Source organism: Trachinotus anak, unplaced genomic scaffold, assembly GCF_046630095.1.
Source record: "Trachinotus anak isolate AG129_WGS33_773 ecotype Australia unplaced genomic scaffold, CSIRO_AGI_Tana_v1 ptg000007l, whole genome shotgun sequence".
NCBI classification, from domain to species: domain Eukaryota; kingdom Metazoa; phylum Chordata; class Actinopteri; order Carangiformes; family Carangidae; genus Trachinotus; species Trachinotus anak.
In genome coordinates, this window is record NW_027273858.1 from 2323424 (window position 1) to 2339668 (window position 16245).

The 16245-nt window shown below is 40.1% G+C and overlaps 1 protein-coding gene across 1 annotated transcript in view; it reads left to right on the plus strand.

Annotated features, from left to right (window-relative positions):
* plcb1 (phospholipase C beta 1) overlaps window positions 1-15018 on the plus strand; it is a 31274-nt gene extending 16256 nt beyond the window's left edge. The window contains exons 15-32 of the mRNA XM_071479899.1: window positions 1488-1543; window positions 3042-3138; window positions 3591-3675; window positions 4287-4411; window positions 4962-5116; window positions 5306-5473; window positions 5565-5664; window positions 6276-6380; window positions 7492-7604; window positions 7681-7831; window positions 8006-8059; window positions 8624-8801; window positions 8978-9110; window positions 9815-9891; window positions 10618-10707; window positions 10895-10952; window positions 11137-11223; window positions 12487-15018. Of these exons, the coding sequence (XP_071336000.1) occupies window positions 1488-1543; window positions 3042-3138; window positions 3591-3675; window positions 4287-4411; window positions 4962-5116; window positions 5306-5473; window positions 5565-5664; window positions 6276-6380; window positions 7492-7604; window positions 7681-7831; window positions 8006-8059; window positions 8624-8801; window positions 8978-9110; window positions 9815-9891; window positions 10618-10707; window positions 10895-10952; window positions 11137-11223; window positions 12487-12639 (1985 nt within the window). The 3' untranslated portion in view covers window positions 12640-15018. The remainder of the gene's footprint in view (window positions 1-1487; window positions 1544-3041; window positions 3139-3590; window positions 3676-4286; window positions 4412-4961; window positions 5117-5305; window positions 5474-5564; window positions 5665-6275; window positions 6381-7491; window positions 7605-7680; window positions 7832-8005; window positions 8060-8623; window positions 8802-8977; window positions 9111-9814; window positions 9892-10617; window positions 10708-10894; window positions 10953-11136; window positions 11224-12486) is intronic.
* Window positions 15019-16245: the final 1227 nt, after the last annotated feature.

Here is a 16245-nt window from a genome sequence, read left to right on the forward strand (position 1 = left end):
GCTACACACTATTCAGCCTCTAATCACAGTGGGTTTTTGTATGAGTCTTTCAAACTGTTTTCACATAAAGCAGACTGGGAGAAAGAGGGCAAAATGTGAAAAATATCATAGCCTGAGTCTCATTTATTTTTTTATTTTACTTAAAAATCACAAGTGTGGTATCTAGAGGGTTTATCTTACTTTAGCTCAACATTGGTAGGAACCCAACAGCCACCACTCCATCAACACAAAGAGGGTTTTTTTATGCTGTCAACCAAATGTTTTATTAACATATAATATGATATTTGCACTGAAATAAAACCTATTCATTGTAACAGATCAAAGACTAAAAGAAATTACTTGTTAATGGAAAAGAGAAAAAAAACAAACAATATTTTAGCGTTTTTGCATCCAACTTTAACAGCATTATATTCAGAGGTTCTACCAGTGTTGTTTTCCTTTTTCCCTTCATTTCACATTTAGATCCAGCTCCACCTTGACCTGCTTCAGTATCAACAATCTAATAATGTAAGGCTGGTGACGTTAGGTACTATAGCAGGTATTCATTTTAAATCACCGGGGCTGCTGGCTGTTGGTATACTCCCTGTTACTGATGCTCTGGATGGTGAAAAAGTTCTATCCCCCCAAAATATTGCTAGGGACATGTCCCTACTGTCCATATGCAAACCTACGCCCATGGTTTAATCATATCCTGTACGCAGGTCTCATCAGAAGATACCTCACATTACTCAGTGATAGTTTCCATCATGACTCTGGCCACAGTAACAGATCTGCTCAGGCTGGTGTCTCTGACTTTCCGCTGCAATCCTCATCAGGGATGTCTCAGTAATGAGCAGGACATCCCAGAAGAGGCCGGCAGCTCAGAGCAGCAATTAAACAGCAGTGCAGGGGGACATGAGGGATCCCCACTGACACACCTGATGTGCAGAACCTGAAAACAGGTCTGGGACTGAGAGCCCGGCCGTGCAGTGCAGACAAGTAGCTGCACTGAAGCACACACTCACACACACTCGGACATGCTGACTGTAACCGTGTGGTCAGTGGATGCTTGAGTGGACTGAATAATCACCAGCACAGAGGTTAACGCAGTGGGTTGTTTACAAAACCACAGGCTTCTGTTTGGTTATTATTCTGATCTTTTGTGTGTTTTGTACAGTCGCTGCACAGATCTGAGTTCGTCATGTGTTACTACTGTGAATGAATGTGTACTGTTGGTTCATTTGTGTTGATAAACCAGAGATCTCTCAGTTTGATAAATGTCTACAGATTTGATCAGCTGTTTTACCTGCAGCTACATTTACTGAGGTGTTTATGTGCAAACCCACAGTAACTGATAAAAAGCCTGCCTTGGTATTGACTGGTTAGACTTGTTATCTTGTTATACACAGTCACAAGTTTTATTCTGATCTTTGATATTTGGGGGAAAAAAAGAAGAAGGGATGAAGAGCTGATGAGGATGAAGACTTGTTTAACTTTAATTTTAACAGAGATGGAGGCTGAGAGTGAGGAAGATGATGATGATGACGATGATGATGGTAAAAAGGTCAGTGGTGACGTGGGTCAGTCACTCTCACCGCTGTCACCATTTGTTAATGTTTATTTATGAAGTCATTGTGTTGTCATTTATTCTTTTGTGCCATTGTGTTGTTGTTGATGTTGTTATTGACTCTAAATGTTACTGATGGTTTTTGTTGTTGTCAACACTCGTTGCTTTTCGTTGTCATGTGAGCTTTTATTTTCTCGGTTTTCTCTGCTGTTTGGTTTCATGACTGCTGTTGTTTATTCTGAATGTGCACAGTTGTTGCTGTCCTGTTTAGTGGAGTGTTCGCCGTCGACCACAGATTCAGGCGTACAAGCTGCGTTTGAGTGTTTCACAGAGTTTTTTACGAAGTTTATCTTCACACACAGATGAGATGAATCTTGGGAAAATGTGGAGGAGGGGTGGCTCCAGGCCCAGCTCTAGGCTCTCTCTCTCTCTCTCTCTCTCTCTCTCTCTCTCTCTCTTTCTCTCTTTCTCTCTCTCTCTCTCTCTCTCTCTCTCTCTTTCTCTCTCTCTCTCTCTCTCTCTCTCTCTGTCACTGTCACATGCACCAATTTCTGGTTGTTAAACCTCATGACGCCACTGATATGCAGTCTCATGGTACTACTCCTCAGTTTAACCCGACCCTTGATCCTTGACCCTTGACCCCCGATCCCCAACCCAGCTGCACTAGCAGTGCATCCCCAGTTTTAAAATTCAGAAACTGACATTCCCAATTACATTGCAGTTTCCCTTTTAAACAGAAAATACACTAGTAGACTAGAAAAACTACTGGATTAAGGCAGATACTTATTTTTAATATACAAGTCACTGACTGTAAGAATAGATAATTAGATATAATGAAGTTGTCCGTCTATGAGGGGGAGTGGAGGTGGGTTTAAAATTAAATACTTTATGGGTTTATGTATTATTAGATTCTATGGTTTTAGTTTTAGATAACATAAAACAGTGTATGTTATAGCTTATAGTCCTAAAGAAAACTCATAGAGTACCCCAGTAACAAGTCCCAAAGTCTGGCAGCTAATGACCAGTCAATCTCTTAATGCCCCCCCATACCCCCCTCCCAATCAAAGCAGTCTAGCTCAGGGCGTGGGTCGCACAATCTGGTAAAACAAAAAACACCCAAACTGCTGATGAAATTGTCTCTATTAACATCAAGAAGAGAAAAACTGATCAGGACGAAAAAAAACAAATTCATCATAGAAAAGAGAAGAACAGGACACAAACAAACACAAACGATATCAACTAAAGCAAAATAGTCCTGGTGTGAGTCTAAGTTTGCACAAGTGTGCGTGTATTTGTGCTATAAAAGTGTTTGTGGATGTCTTGCTCTAGATGCTGTTTAGTCTTGTCATTACTTTGTTATTTCTGTTTACTGTTTGTCAGATGGTGTTTCTGCTGTTGTTGGAAATGATGCATCCATGACACCATTAAACCCAGCACTGATCTGAGTGGGGACGTGTTGACACTCAGACTTTGTTCCTGTTGTCGTCTATTTCAGGGCTCAGCAGAGCGGGAGGCGGTGGCTACTGAGGAAATGTCAACTCTGGTAAACTACGTCCAACCGACCAAGTTCAACTCCTTCGAGGCATCCAAGAGTAAGAAGAGCAGATCAGGACCTGACAGTCTGACACACTGACACACACTCTGACACACCGACACACACTCTGACACACCGACACACACTCTGACACGCCGATACACACTCTGACACAACAATACACACTCTGACACAACAATACACACTCTGACATGCCGATACACACTCTGACACACCGACACACACTCTGACACGCCGATACACACTCTGACACAACAATACACACTCTGACATGCCGATACACACTCTGACACGCCGATACACACTCTGACACAACAATACACACCATCACTGTTTGAACACTTTGTTACCATCTATATTTTCAAACAAGAAATTTATTGAAAGTTCTTTTGTGTGTGTGTGTGTGTGTGTGTGTGTGTGTGTGTGTGTGTGTGTGTGTGTGTGTGTGTGTGTGTGTGTGTGTGTGTGTGTGTGTGTGTGTGTGTGCAGAAGCAGCCCGCTGTTACCACATGTCGTCTTTTGTGGAGACCAAAGCTTTGGAGCATCTCACAAAGTCACCAGTGGAGTTTGTAGAGTATCCTTGGCAACGGTTACCACAGCTACTCCGTACCATGGCAACAGTTTCTAGTTCTTCTTTCTCTTTTGATTTCTTTTTTCTTTTTTTCTTTATTTTTGTACAAACCTTAAAAAAAATCTCAGTCACTAAGCAACTTTTAATGTTCATTTTAATTCATATAGCAGCAGTGTTGTCTCTCAGAGTCTCCACACCAGCCTGTGGCAAGTTTATTTATATATCACCATTCAGACACAAGGCACACTAGAACATTAAAAACAATAAAAACAAATTTGATTATATAAAATAAAAATATCTGAATAAGTCATGTGTTGCAGTGATAAAAGGCATCAAAAACAGCGAATAATGTGATTTATTGGGGAGCTGCAGCAAACATCTTACCTGAAGATATATGATGATGTAATAGGTGGAGAAATAAGCATTCATAGACATCTCTATACATAAACATATGTCACCTGAAATTAAATACAATTCTGGTTTTGTGCATGTGAGACTGGACGATGTCTTGCTGTATTTTTGATCTTTGAAATACAGCAGTGGGATGGGAGAGTGTTTGTCACGACATCAGCGTAAAAAAGAAGTAACTCTGTCCTTAACCTCACTTCAACCAGATACAATAAATCCCAGCTGAGTCGTATCTACCCAAAAGGAACCAGAGTCGACTCGTCAAACTTTATGCCTCAACTCTTCTGGAACGCTGGATGTCAACTGGTGGCTCTCAACTACCAAACCATTGGTAAAATGGAGTGTATTTATTGTATTCAAATATCTTCACTTACTTGGATAATTTAGTGATACTGACAGTTTATGTTGAGATCAGTGGTTCTAAATATTAAACTTTGAGAAACCATGTTATTTTTTATTAGTCTAGTTCGACAAATACCTTTAAATGCTACAGTATGTAGTACAGACCTAAAATTGATTCAAAATGCAAAAATTGATTTAAGCTCCTTATTGTATTTAAAGCTCAGTATTTTTCATCCAGCTCCTCTTCAGGCCATCATTAGTGTTAATGTGGCAAACTAATTTTAATCCCTGTGAGTGGATGTTTCTTAATGCATATCTTGTTCTTTCAGCTTCCTATTCAAGCCTTGGACATGCTCCAATTTCAAGTCACTTAACACTTTCTAGAGCAAAATGAATAGAAATCTACATGCCCTAAATAACCACTTCCACTTTGCTACTCTATAGAAACTGTTACAAGTAGAGTGCAGTAGCTTTAACTCCAGACTGTAGCTTTGAGCCTTTATATTCACAAGTGTCACAACATCACCTCTCTGTTCCAGATTTGTCCATGCAGCTGAACCTCTTCATGTTTGAGTACAACGGTCGCAGCGGCTACAGACTGAAGCCGGAGTTCATGAGGCGGCCAGACAAACATTTTGACCCCTTTGCAGAAAACACAGTGGACGGCATCGTAGCTAACACGCTCTCTGTGAAGGTACAGCTGCAGTGGTTTCCTTTTGTTAAAGCCTCACATGTTGAAGCATCCTACAGTGAACGATGGTGTAAAAACAAGCCAATCCTGGTTTAAACTGATGTGTTGTCATTATTAGAAGTCGTAAATGTAAAAAAAACCTACATATAGAGGCTTTAAGGCTTTGAACATATCCGTGCATATCCGTCCCAGGTGATTTCAGGCCAGTTCCTGACTGAACGGCGGGTGGGTGTGTACGTGGAGGTGGAGATGTTTGGACTTCCTGCAGACACCAGGAGGAAGGCGCTGAAGACCAAAACCTCTCAGAACAACAACGCCATCAACCCAGTGTGGGACGAAGAGCCGATCGTCTTCAAGAAGGTGAGATGTGACAGAGACGCTGCAGGGGAGAGCTGGGCAGAATCACATCTCACATTAATACAGTTTACTCTGTCTGTTGACTCTCTAACAGGTGATTCTTCCCACTCTGGCCTCTCTGAGAATCGCGGCTTTTGAGGAAGGAGGAAAGTTTATCGGTCATCGCATTATTCCAGTGTCTGCAATTAGACCAGGTACTGAGTCAGCCATATTTATTTTATCAGCATTTTAACTTTCTCTCTGGCTCTTAGTTAATTTTAAAGTGGTTATCTACTGTATCTAGTTTTTTTTCCACTGCTCTATGTTTCAGTTTTTCTTCTGTTTATCTATGTTTTCCTTGTGTAAATTCAGCACAATGGCAGAAAACATTTACACTGTGAAAACTTTCCTGAATTGGGATCAGGATGAATTAAGTAGAATAAAGTAGCAAAATGGACGTTTCTTAAATGTTACACATTTTTACTTTAATCCCTAAATTGAAAGATTGATGTGTACACATTTCTTTTCCTGCTGCAGGCTGTGAATCCGCTGATGTGTTTGTCACATTATTGTAGAAATTAAAGGTCTTTTCCTCTTACCTGAGACACATCCTGTCTCCCGCTGTTTTCACAAACCCATTTCAAACCTCTTGCAGAGACGTGCTGCTGCTTCGGAAAATGTCATTCACCACTTCGAATAAAATAACTGTAATTTTTTTTGTCCTCACGTCATGTTTGTGGCTGATGTTTGGTGTGAACACAACTGCATCTCACTCACCTGGAATAATCCCAGCGCGTTACATCAGCCTGTTTGTGGTTTCCTGTAGGTTATCGTTACATCGGCCTGAGGAATGAGAAGAATCAGTCTCTGATTCTACCGGCTGTGTTCGTCTACATCGAGGTCAAAGACTACGTCCCGGACACCTTTGCAGGTACAAACCTCTGTAACTTTGGTCCGTGACAGAGAAACAAGTGGCCGCTGTTCGGCTGGTGAAGTAGCAACAAGTTTCCTGAGTTCGTTCATGATTTCAACAGAACTTACCTTTTTGATGGCCCTGTGGCCTTTTCTTTATCCAAGTTGTTTAAGCAAAACACAACATGAATACTTGAGTATTATGGGGTCAAATGAACACTGCAGCATCTGGGGAGGCTGTAGACTTTATGCTTCCACTCTTGTTCCAGTTCCAGACTGTTTGCAACTGTTTTTAAAATGTGCTGAGGTGGTGTCTTAAACAAGTGGAGTTTTATTTATTTCATTAATATACTGTGCAGGTCTGGAAAACTCTTTAAAAAAAAACGCTGAGTTTAGTTTCCTAAAGGAAAAAAGACCTCAACAGATATTAAAGATTTAATTTACAAAAGTCTTGAAACTTGTCTTACTCCTGCTGTAGACAGAAATGTTGGCGACAAAATGTTTTGTGTGGGGTTAAAGGCTGTTGGGAGACACTGACTACTGAACAAAAATATAAATGCAACACTTTTGTTTTTACTCACATCTTTCATGAGTTGAAATAAAAGAAGTCGCCTTTTGTGTGCTCAGATAAAGTCTTAGATGAAGGTGTTTTGACAGCGGATTGTGCTGCAGGAGGCTGCTCAGTCTATGTTTGTGGACCTCAGTCCTGTGGTGAACTCAGTCAGTCCTGTTCGCCACAGGAGAAAGATGGACAAACACCTACATGGACTTTGTCGTTTTAAGTTCCTCTGTTAATTTTAATGCTGCTTTTTAATTTATTTAATTAGTGATATTATTAGAAATTATTGGTATATAATGCTGGGTAGTACTGACAAATATGTGATATAATAAGAAATAATTTGGACCAATTGCTTTCTATGCCTCTGCCTCGGTGACGGCCAGATCCGTCCGTCCGTACATACATCTGTATCTCAGTAACACCTGGACAGAACTTCTTCAAATCTGGCACAAATGTTCACTTGAACTCAAGGTTTACTGTGTTTGTCCATGATATTATCTACGGTGGGACTTTACTTTAAAGCACAACTCCTCACCCTGTATTTATGAGGTTCTTCATATTCCTTCTCCAGATGTGATCGAGGCTCTGTCCAACCCCATTCGATATGTCAACCTGCTGGAACAGAGGTCCAAACAGCTGGCGGCTCTGACTCTGGAGGACGGCGAGGAGGACACACAGACTGAGGTCGGTCCTGTTTCCACTGTTTCTGGTCTCGGTCCTGAAAGCAGAACACGTGGCTCATGTTGCCGTTGTTACTCAGGATGAAGTCGACAGCTGTGCAGAGCGGAAGAACGACCTGAAATCAGCTCCACTAGAAAACGGACTCAGCCCCGCCCCTGGTCCCACAGGACACACCCCCATCGCCACCACGCCCAAAGCTTCAGCAGCCAATCACCAAGCAGCTACGACAGGTAGCATCCACCTGCAAACAAGGACACCCACATTCACCTGCATTCAAAGATGTTTTGACATAACGAAATTGATGCAGTTATAATAATGATAGTATCAATAATTAAATAAATAAATAAAGGTTTTCATTAATGTTAAGGAATACTGATGTTGATTCTCTCCTCTCTGTGTTGTAGAAGCGCCCAAACCAGCAGCAAAGACTGAAGACCTGGTTTTAAGTGTTTTGATAGGTCAGTAATCACCATAATGCCTTTAAATAATTTCCTAATATGAAGTCAATCAGTCTGTTCCAGTTACAAAATAATGTCACTTCACTTGTGTTTTCCTCTTCTGTGTCTAAGATGAAAACTGAAACTAAAGAGCAGCTAAATTCAAATAAGATGTAACTTAATCGTGATCTTGGTAAAGTTTAAATCACTTTTTTAAGGATTTAAAGTACAGTACAGTAAAAAAAAATAGTTACAAGAGTACGGTGTATAGCCAATTAATCTAGAGTATATTAACGTGAGTGTGTGACTGTGCATATGGTTGTGTTTGTGTGAAGTGCTGGGGTTAATTGATGCTGCTGTTTTAATCCATTCATATAATTAAAGATCCAAGTTCTGTTTTTCTCTTTGTTGACTTCATAAAACTTAAACAGCTGAATTTTCAGTGGTGATTGACTAAAATTAACATTAATAATGTAAAATAAATAACAGTATGAAACCTTTCACCAAAACACAAAACACCAAAGAGTCAGAGTTTAAATTAATCCTTATCGAGGTCTATTAATACCCTGCATGCTGTGTGATCAGATGTCCCAGTGTGCACCATCGAGAGTCTGCAGCAGTCCAAGGTTTACCAGAAGGAGCAGAGACGTCAGTTCAAAGAGCTGAAGGAGTTGGTACGAAGACACCAGAAGAAAACGTCAGAGCTGCTGCGAGAGTTCAACAACAAGTACAAGAAAACAGCCAGACAGTGCAGCAAGAGCCGGTACACACACCTAACTATCGGCTTTTCTCCCTCTTTTACTTTGAAATCAAGTCCACAGGAAACATATCATCTCATTGTGACTTATTCTAAAATAAAAGTCAGGAGAAAATGTCATTTTGTGTTTCAGTTTGTGTGTCATGTGTATTTATCTGTGTGTGTGTGTGTGTGTTCATCAGGGGTTCGTGTTCGGACAGTGAGAAAGAGGAGCGCCTCCAGCAGCTGAAAGACGAGCAGCAGCAGCAGCTTCTGGCTCTGAGGCAGGAGCAGTACTACAGTCAGAAATATCTACAGAGAGAACATATAAAAACGGTAAAGTCGCACCGAACCACCAGCAGCACCTCTGACCCGGACCTGAGCCTTAGAACCAGTTCAAAATAATGTCCCCCAAACAGACTAAATGCTAAATAAGTGTCATTGGATGATTGACCTAACAATATAATGACATTAAATTGTTAGCAGAGCCTAGAAATAGTTCACCCAAAATAAAAAATATTACTGTTCTTCAACCTTCTTGATTACAGTCATAACTCTTCGTCATAACCTTTGAAAGATAATTCTGCAACAACAGAGAATGAGTAAACGAGAAAAGAGACACAAACATGGTAAAAATGTAAGTTTTTCTGGCTCATCATTTTTTGGGGTTTTTTTGGCATAAAAAGGGAGTGTAAGGCCTGTAGTGGGACCTTTTGTGTGTAAAACACTTTGGATCCAACTCTGTGTCAACAGCTGCTGCAGCGACATGTGGATCCTAAAATGCTGTGGAGACTGAGAGCTTTCAAACTGTGTTTATTTGTCGAGGTGTGAAGGCTGAGCGTTGATTGAGGTGTGACAGTGTGTTTTTAGAAGGTTAACAAAAACAAGAATTCAATAAAAAATTCTGTGCTGTTTTATTAAAATATGTTTAATATTTATGATTTAAAGTAAAGTCCCACACCAATGGTCCTGGTTCTACACTAATTCATCTTAAACTGTGTTAAAATGTGAGTGTGAAGCAGAGTTTCTGTTTCCTCCAGCTCACAGAGCGGCTCAGCAGTCTGGCTGAGGAGAGTCACAACATCCAGATGAAGAAACTCAAAGACATCTGTGACAAGTAAGATAACAATGTGTCACCTGAGTGCCCAGGTTTCTGCTTTAGCTTCTGTAATACTGTGGGATCGCACACTGAGCTGCACTGTGAAGAGCAGCGGCATCTTGTGATCAGAGATGCAAAGTAACTAAGTGCGTTTACTCAAGTGTTGTATTTAAGGACAGTTTTGGGGTATTTGTACTTTACTTGAATATTTCCAATTTAAGCTACTTTATACTTCTGATGCAGTTCAGAGGGAAATAAAATAAAACACTGTACTTTTTACTCAGCTACATTCATTTGAAAGCTGTCGTTAGTTTTCAGATTAAGATTTTACATCAAGAATGATATGATAAATGTGTAAAATACAACACATATTTAAAAGTTACAACGGTGGTTTCCAGCCTGTTTGACTTGCTGTCTCTCATCAGATCTCAGTGTTACCTCTTCAGTTCCACCAAACAGTGATTACCACAGATTTCTGGATCAAAACCCTCAGATTTATCTTGTGACTCTTTGGAGGAGCCACTAGATTAAACTAGTATCAGTACTTCTGTACTTTTACTTTTCACAAAGGACTTTTAATTGTAATGGAGTATTTTTACATTGCTGTATCGGTACTTTTACTTAAGTAAAGGAATGTATGGTATGTCCAAGTAGAAATTCAGATACCATGAAAGTTACACTTCCGATTTACTGAGCAGTTACCACCACTACCAACTCAACCAACTAATGTTTTTCCTGTTGCAGGGAGAAAAAAGAGCTGAAGAGGCAGATGGATCGAAGGAGAACAGAGAAGATCAACCAAGCGAAGACCAAAGAGAAGCATCTGGCCGAGGAGTACGATCCATAAACACACACACACACACACACACACACACACTGGTATTTATCTACCGCACCCCCCCCCACCCCAGATATCTGCTGTAGCTCCTTTATCTCCTTCATGCACAGATTCATCCGGCAAGTTTTGTCAGATTTAGCCCAAACTCAACCGAGCTCAACCCATCTGTCTGTGTGTTCCCAGGGAGAAGATTGAGATCAATAAGTCCTACGTCAATGAAGTCGTCCAGAACATAAAACGGGTGAGCGCAGGATGATGAATCTGGGTTAGAGGAGTTTTTCACAGGCTTTTCTATAGACTGAATCCTACAGAGACAATGATGAAAATTTTATGGCTGCAGCGCTGTCTCTCTGTCTGGCTGTAGCTGCAGTCATAAAACGCTCCGTAAGTCTCTTTGACTGTCTGTCTGTCTTTTCTGTCTCCAGCTCGAGGAGACTCAGACGAAGCGCCACGAACAGCTGGTGGAGCAACACAACGGGCTCCTGCAGGAGATACAAGACCAGAAACCAAAGGTAAAACACAAGTGGAAACCCTGTCCCTAGCTTCACAGTCATTGGCCGATTATGAATTTATTTATTTCTTCTCTGGCCTTGGTGAAACGCACCACCTACCGCTTTGTATATTTCACGCTCCAATGTGCTACACAGCAAGAAATATCTTATACACGGGCGTCCAAGCTCCTGCTGCTGCTGCTGCTGTCTGCGGCTCCACACCCCCACAGTTCAGGATCAGTGCTGACGTCAGCACAGGCCGTTTGAGTGATGTAATGCACCCTCTGGCAGCCATATTGGAGCCGTTCAAATGTTGGCAGTAATGGCCAAGAACAGCTGGTTGAATATCTGAATGTACAGTCCCTCTGTCTCAACAGTAGGAAAAACAACAAGCAAATTTCTGTGTTGTTTTTGACTGGGAACTGAGTCACTAACGAATAACATTTAGTGTAACAAAGTTGTTTTTTTGTGTACTTTTCTGTGTATTTCTTAACTCAAGTATTTTACTTCACTCATTTAAAGTCCAAATCGTTACAGAGTAAAAACAAAACTCACATGAGAGAACGCGACAAATGAAAAGAGTGGAATCAGCAGCTGCAGCACAGAAGAAGCTGCATCAGAACGTAGCATTTCATCGGCGAGTTTATGTTGTTTATACATCTCTGCGTCTGCTGCTTTGTTCTGCTGTTAATTCAACAAGAAGCAGCAGCTGCTGGGTCCTGGTGTTTCTTCTCTTTTGTCCCGTTTACAGCAGGCAGGCTACATAACAGAAACACCTCTCTGTATAATTTAATACAGCTCAACAGCGCCACACACTACATCCTCCAAAATGATCTCTACAGCAATTAATGTTATTAAAACTGCAGAACTGTCGTATGCCACTGTTTTCATTTTAGCTAGGTGTTCCTAATAAACTGCCAACTGAGTGTATGTGTAATAATTAGTTTTGTGCACAGCCTGACTGTAATCTATTGGTTGCTTTTTATTTCTCACATGGGAATTGTATATATATGCAATGAAATACCAATTTATATCAGCCTAATGTTCTTTAATGTAATAGTTTTATCATATATCATTGTTATCACCATATTTTTAACCTCCTCTTCCCCCTTTAAAAATGTAACGCAGTCATGTTAATATTTTAACTGACACACTTTGTGCTTGTATCCGAGTAATTTTTGTACCCGAAAAATTATTTTTAAGGTGCAATGCTATATAATGTCATGTCTTGTTTGCTTCTAAATGTAATTAACACTCATTCACTGTTTTCTTGTCCTGCTCCAGCTGCAGGGGGCCGTGGAGGCAGAGTTTCAGGAGAAGTTCCAGTGTTTGCCTGGAGAGATTCAAGACTTCCTGCAGGACAGGAAGACAGAGGTCAGAGGTCACAGCAAGTCCCGATCATCAACCCCTCACGAAACCCTGTCAGAGGAGGACTGAGGAGACCAAAAAATGTGTGGAGGAGAGAGAGAGCGTGAGGAGGAGAAGCAGAGTGGAATAAATCAAGAAAGAACAAAGGATCAAAAGACAAAGGACATAAGAAAGGTAGTGAGGGAGTAAAGAAAAGAAGATGATAAAGACTGTTCTTTTTAATGGACGAATGCTTTAACAGTTTTTTAAATTCCATTCTAGCATGCACTTTGCTGTACTTCAGCGTTTAATCAGAACCCATTTAGTCTTGCATTTAGTCTTAATTTCTGTTATTCTGACGGACAACTGAAATCCAATGGTTTGTACTGCATGACAACCCTATCTATCTATCTATCTATCTATCTATCTATCTATCTATCTATCTATCTATCTATCTATCTATCTATCTATCTGTCAATCAATCAATCTATCTATCTGTCAATCAATCTATCTATCTATCTGACAGTTTGTGCAATTTATTTCTCTTCATACATCAGACTCGAGGCCTGTCTCAATTTTATACACACATGGACATTAAACAGTCGCTACGAATCCAAACCACAGGTTTTTTATCTTCTTATTAGTCAGTAAGTCAACATGGTCGCCACAGCAACCTGGTCTACAGAGGTCAGAATCAAAAACCACAATGCTAATACGCTTAGAGAGGAAACAGTATCACAGTTGTATTTTATTATTCATTATTAGCAGCGCTCTCTTTTTCACACTCACACAGCTGCACACATTCCCATTCAGAAGCTGCCCCAGTACACCCACAGCCTGATCTGTTGGCCTCTGAGCACTTTTACTGGAGCAGCTGGAGGTTAATGGCTTTGCTCAAGGGCACCTCAGCTTTGATGACGAGGGAGGGGCGCAAGCTGCTCCCCACCCACATTTATCCCCCACATCCTGCTGCTTTGACTAAAACTGAGAACGTCAGGTACAATTACAAACTATAACAATGTAACACATATACCATGGTGTATAAATACTTATACTTTAATATGAATTGTGTATATTTTTAAGTACATGGGAAAGCGCACACACACGTTTCTATACTTGTGGGGACCTCCACTGACATAATGAGTTCCATAAACTAACCGTAACCTAAGCCTAACTCTAACTTTTACCTTTAAACCAAGTCTTTTGTTTTTGTTTTTTTTTTTTGTGATATTTATTCATTCATTTATTTATTTATTTTATTTTCATGGTTTCACATTGTACATCAGTGCAGCTAATGCCATGTTATATTTCAAGACTGTATTATCGAACCCTGTGTATTATTTTTTTTTTTTTAACCATACCTCAGGGTGGTCGTTCATTTCGAAGCTTATCAGTCAATCGTGTAAGACCTTAACAGAGATGACTCAGTAAAGGACTTTCTGTACTTTGTATTTGACAGGATTTATGCCAGACCACCCCTGGATCATTTATAGATTCCTCACCAGTTTCATTATGCATTTATTTATTTATTTATTTATTTATTTATTTATGGAATTTGGGGAAAATGGCTCAAGGTCAGATGCTGCTAAGATATTGAAATTAATACAGTAAATCACAGCATGACAGTTAACACTTTTATGGATTTATGGATCGTCGGACTTTCATTTCCGTAATGTTTAAAGGAAAGGGAGAGATTACAGGACTAAGTACATTTTTTTTGCAAATTAACCCATTTTTGATTTGTTTTCCAAATTCTATGTTTTCTGATCAGTAGCAGCGACAAACCAAGAGCTGCAACAACTCGGCTGCTACACGGTCGGTCGGACAGTTAGACGTGGAGGAGCCACAGACTCTGCTGTCACTGCATGATTTATCTGTCTTAGATGTGAAGGTTGTTTTAACACAGTTATCACCCTGATGAATATTTATTCATTGTTATTTTGATGATAATTAAGTAAGAAGAGCATCATTTATAAAACAGTCAACTTTTTTTGTAAAATTGTAAAATGAATGGGGCTTGTGACTCTTTGTACAGTGACCTTCCAGAAAATGATTTGTTGGAACATTTTCCATGTTTTGTTTTTCCTCTGGACTTCTACAACTGAGGCTTAAGCTGCGTTCAACGACCTTTTCTCAGAGAATCTTTTCTTTAAATTTAAGCCGCCGTTGATCGAGTTGACCTGTACCTGACCTCGTAATGACAGCCTGCACTGCATTTTGCTCAGATTCAGCTGCTAACACTTCATGCTAACATTAGTACATCACTAAATTATCTGTTCAAACATGTTCATGTCTGCAGAGCGACTGAGGTTCTCCAGCAAAATGATTTGTTGAACGCACCTTAGCTTTAGTGATTAAACTGAGCATGCTTTATTGTCTTGGATTTCTCCACCAGTTAAATTGTTTCCTGGTTTTACTGAATGCAATTTTAAGACCAACTGAACGACTATTAAACAATTTGATCTAAAACCGAAGTGTAATCAGTTTATATTTCTGTTAAAGTCCGAGATCAGAGCTGCGTTAACTTTCCAGAGCTCACTGTGTTGTGTGGAGATGCTGTATATGAGCTGTGTGAAAGGAGGAAGAGTACAATAGGTAATTACTGCTGTCAACCAACGTCATGACAAACCCACCATGTTCGTGTTTGTTCACAAAACTTTGCCGTTGCTGTGACTTTGTGTACGAGCAGGATAATGTGGGTTTTCACAGAGAGGCGGTGCACTGTTGTCATGGAGGAGGAAGACGGAGGAGGCTTTTCAAGCTGGGAGGCGGTCTGGCATGTTTTCTTATTGCTGTGCATTTGTTGGATGAACTTCATCTGCCTGTAGATATCACTAACAGCTCCGACATTCAGTAACTAAATGTACAGGCCACTAAACATCACATACATATTGTCTGAATGTTACTGTTGACTTTGTGAGCGGCCCTTTAATTCATTCACCTGTCAGAAGAATTTCAGCTCATTTCCACAATGTGTTTCTAGTGTTGTAGTGTTTGTTGTGTTATTACTTGAATTGTTTTTGCATCATCCATTTGTGCCTTGTCAAGATCCCACAGTTTCCAAACTCCTCTTTTATTTATTTATTTTTTCAATCAAATGCATCAGTGATTTTTGAGATTACATCTGCGTGAATCAATATTTATATAATACTGATGGTTTAACTCACTACATGTAAAGTGAAAGAGGTGGTTTTTAGTGATGAATCCAGCCTTTTAGCTTCTTTTAGCTCATTGTTTTGGTTCTTTTTGGCACATTTACTGTTTGGTTTGGTCTCAAAACTCTCATCAGCTTTGTTTCCAGCAACAGGCAGGAAAAAAAACCTACCTACTGTTTCGAGTAGCAAACAGCAGGTAAAGATGGCGGCTGTCTGGTGAGGTGATCGTGAAGCTTGCAGCAGTCTCATGATAGAAAAAGGGACAAAAGAAATAAAAGAAACTGCAGATATGAACTCAAACTGTTCATGAGAAACAAAATGCAAATTTTCAAACAGATGGCTTGGTCCTGCACAGCCAGTGTAAACATTCTGCCTGAGAACTCTCACATTTACAACTTCTAGACAGAAGAAATAGTCCCTGTGCAGCATGTTGACACCGAGGTTTGTGGATTATCAGAGAAAAAGGAAGATTTTGACTTTTTTGGAAAGTGATGCTAAAAAAAATCTGTCAATACCTCAAATAAAATCCAATTCATCACAT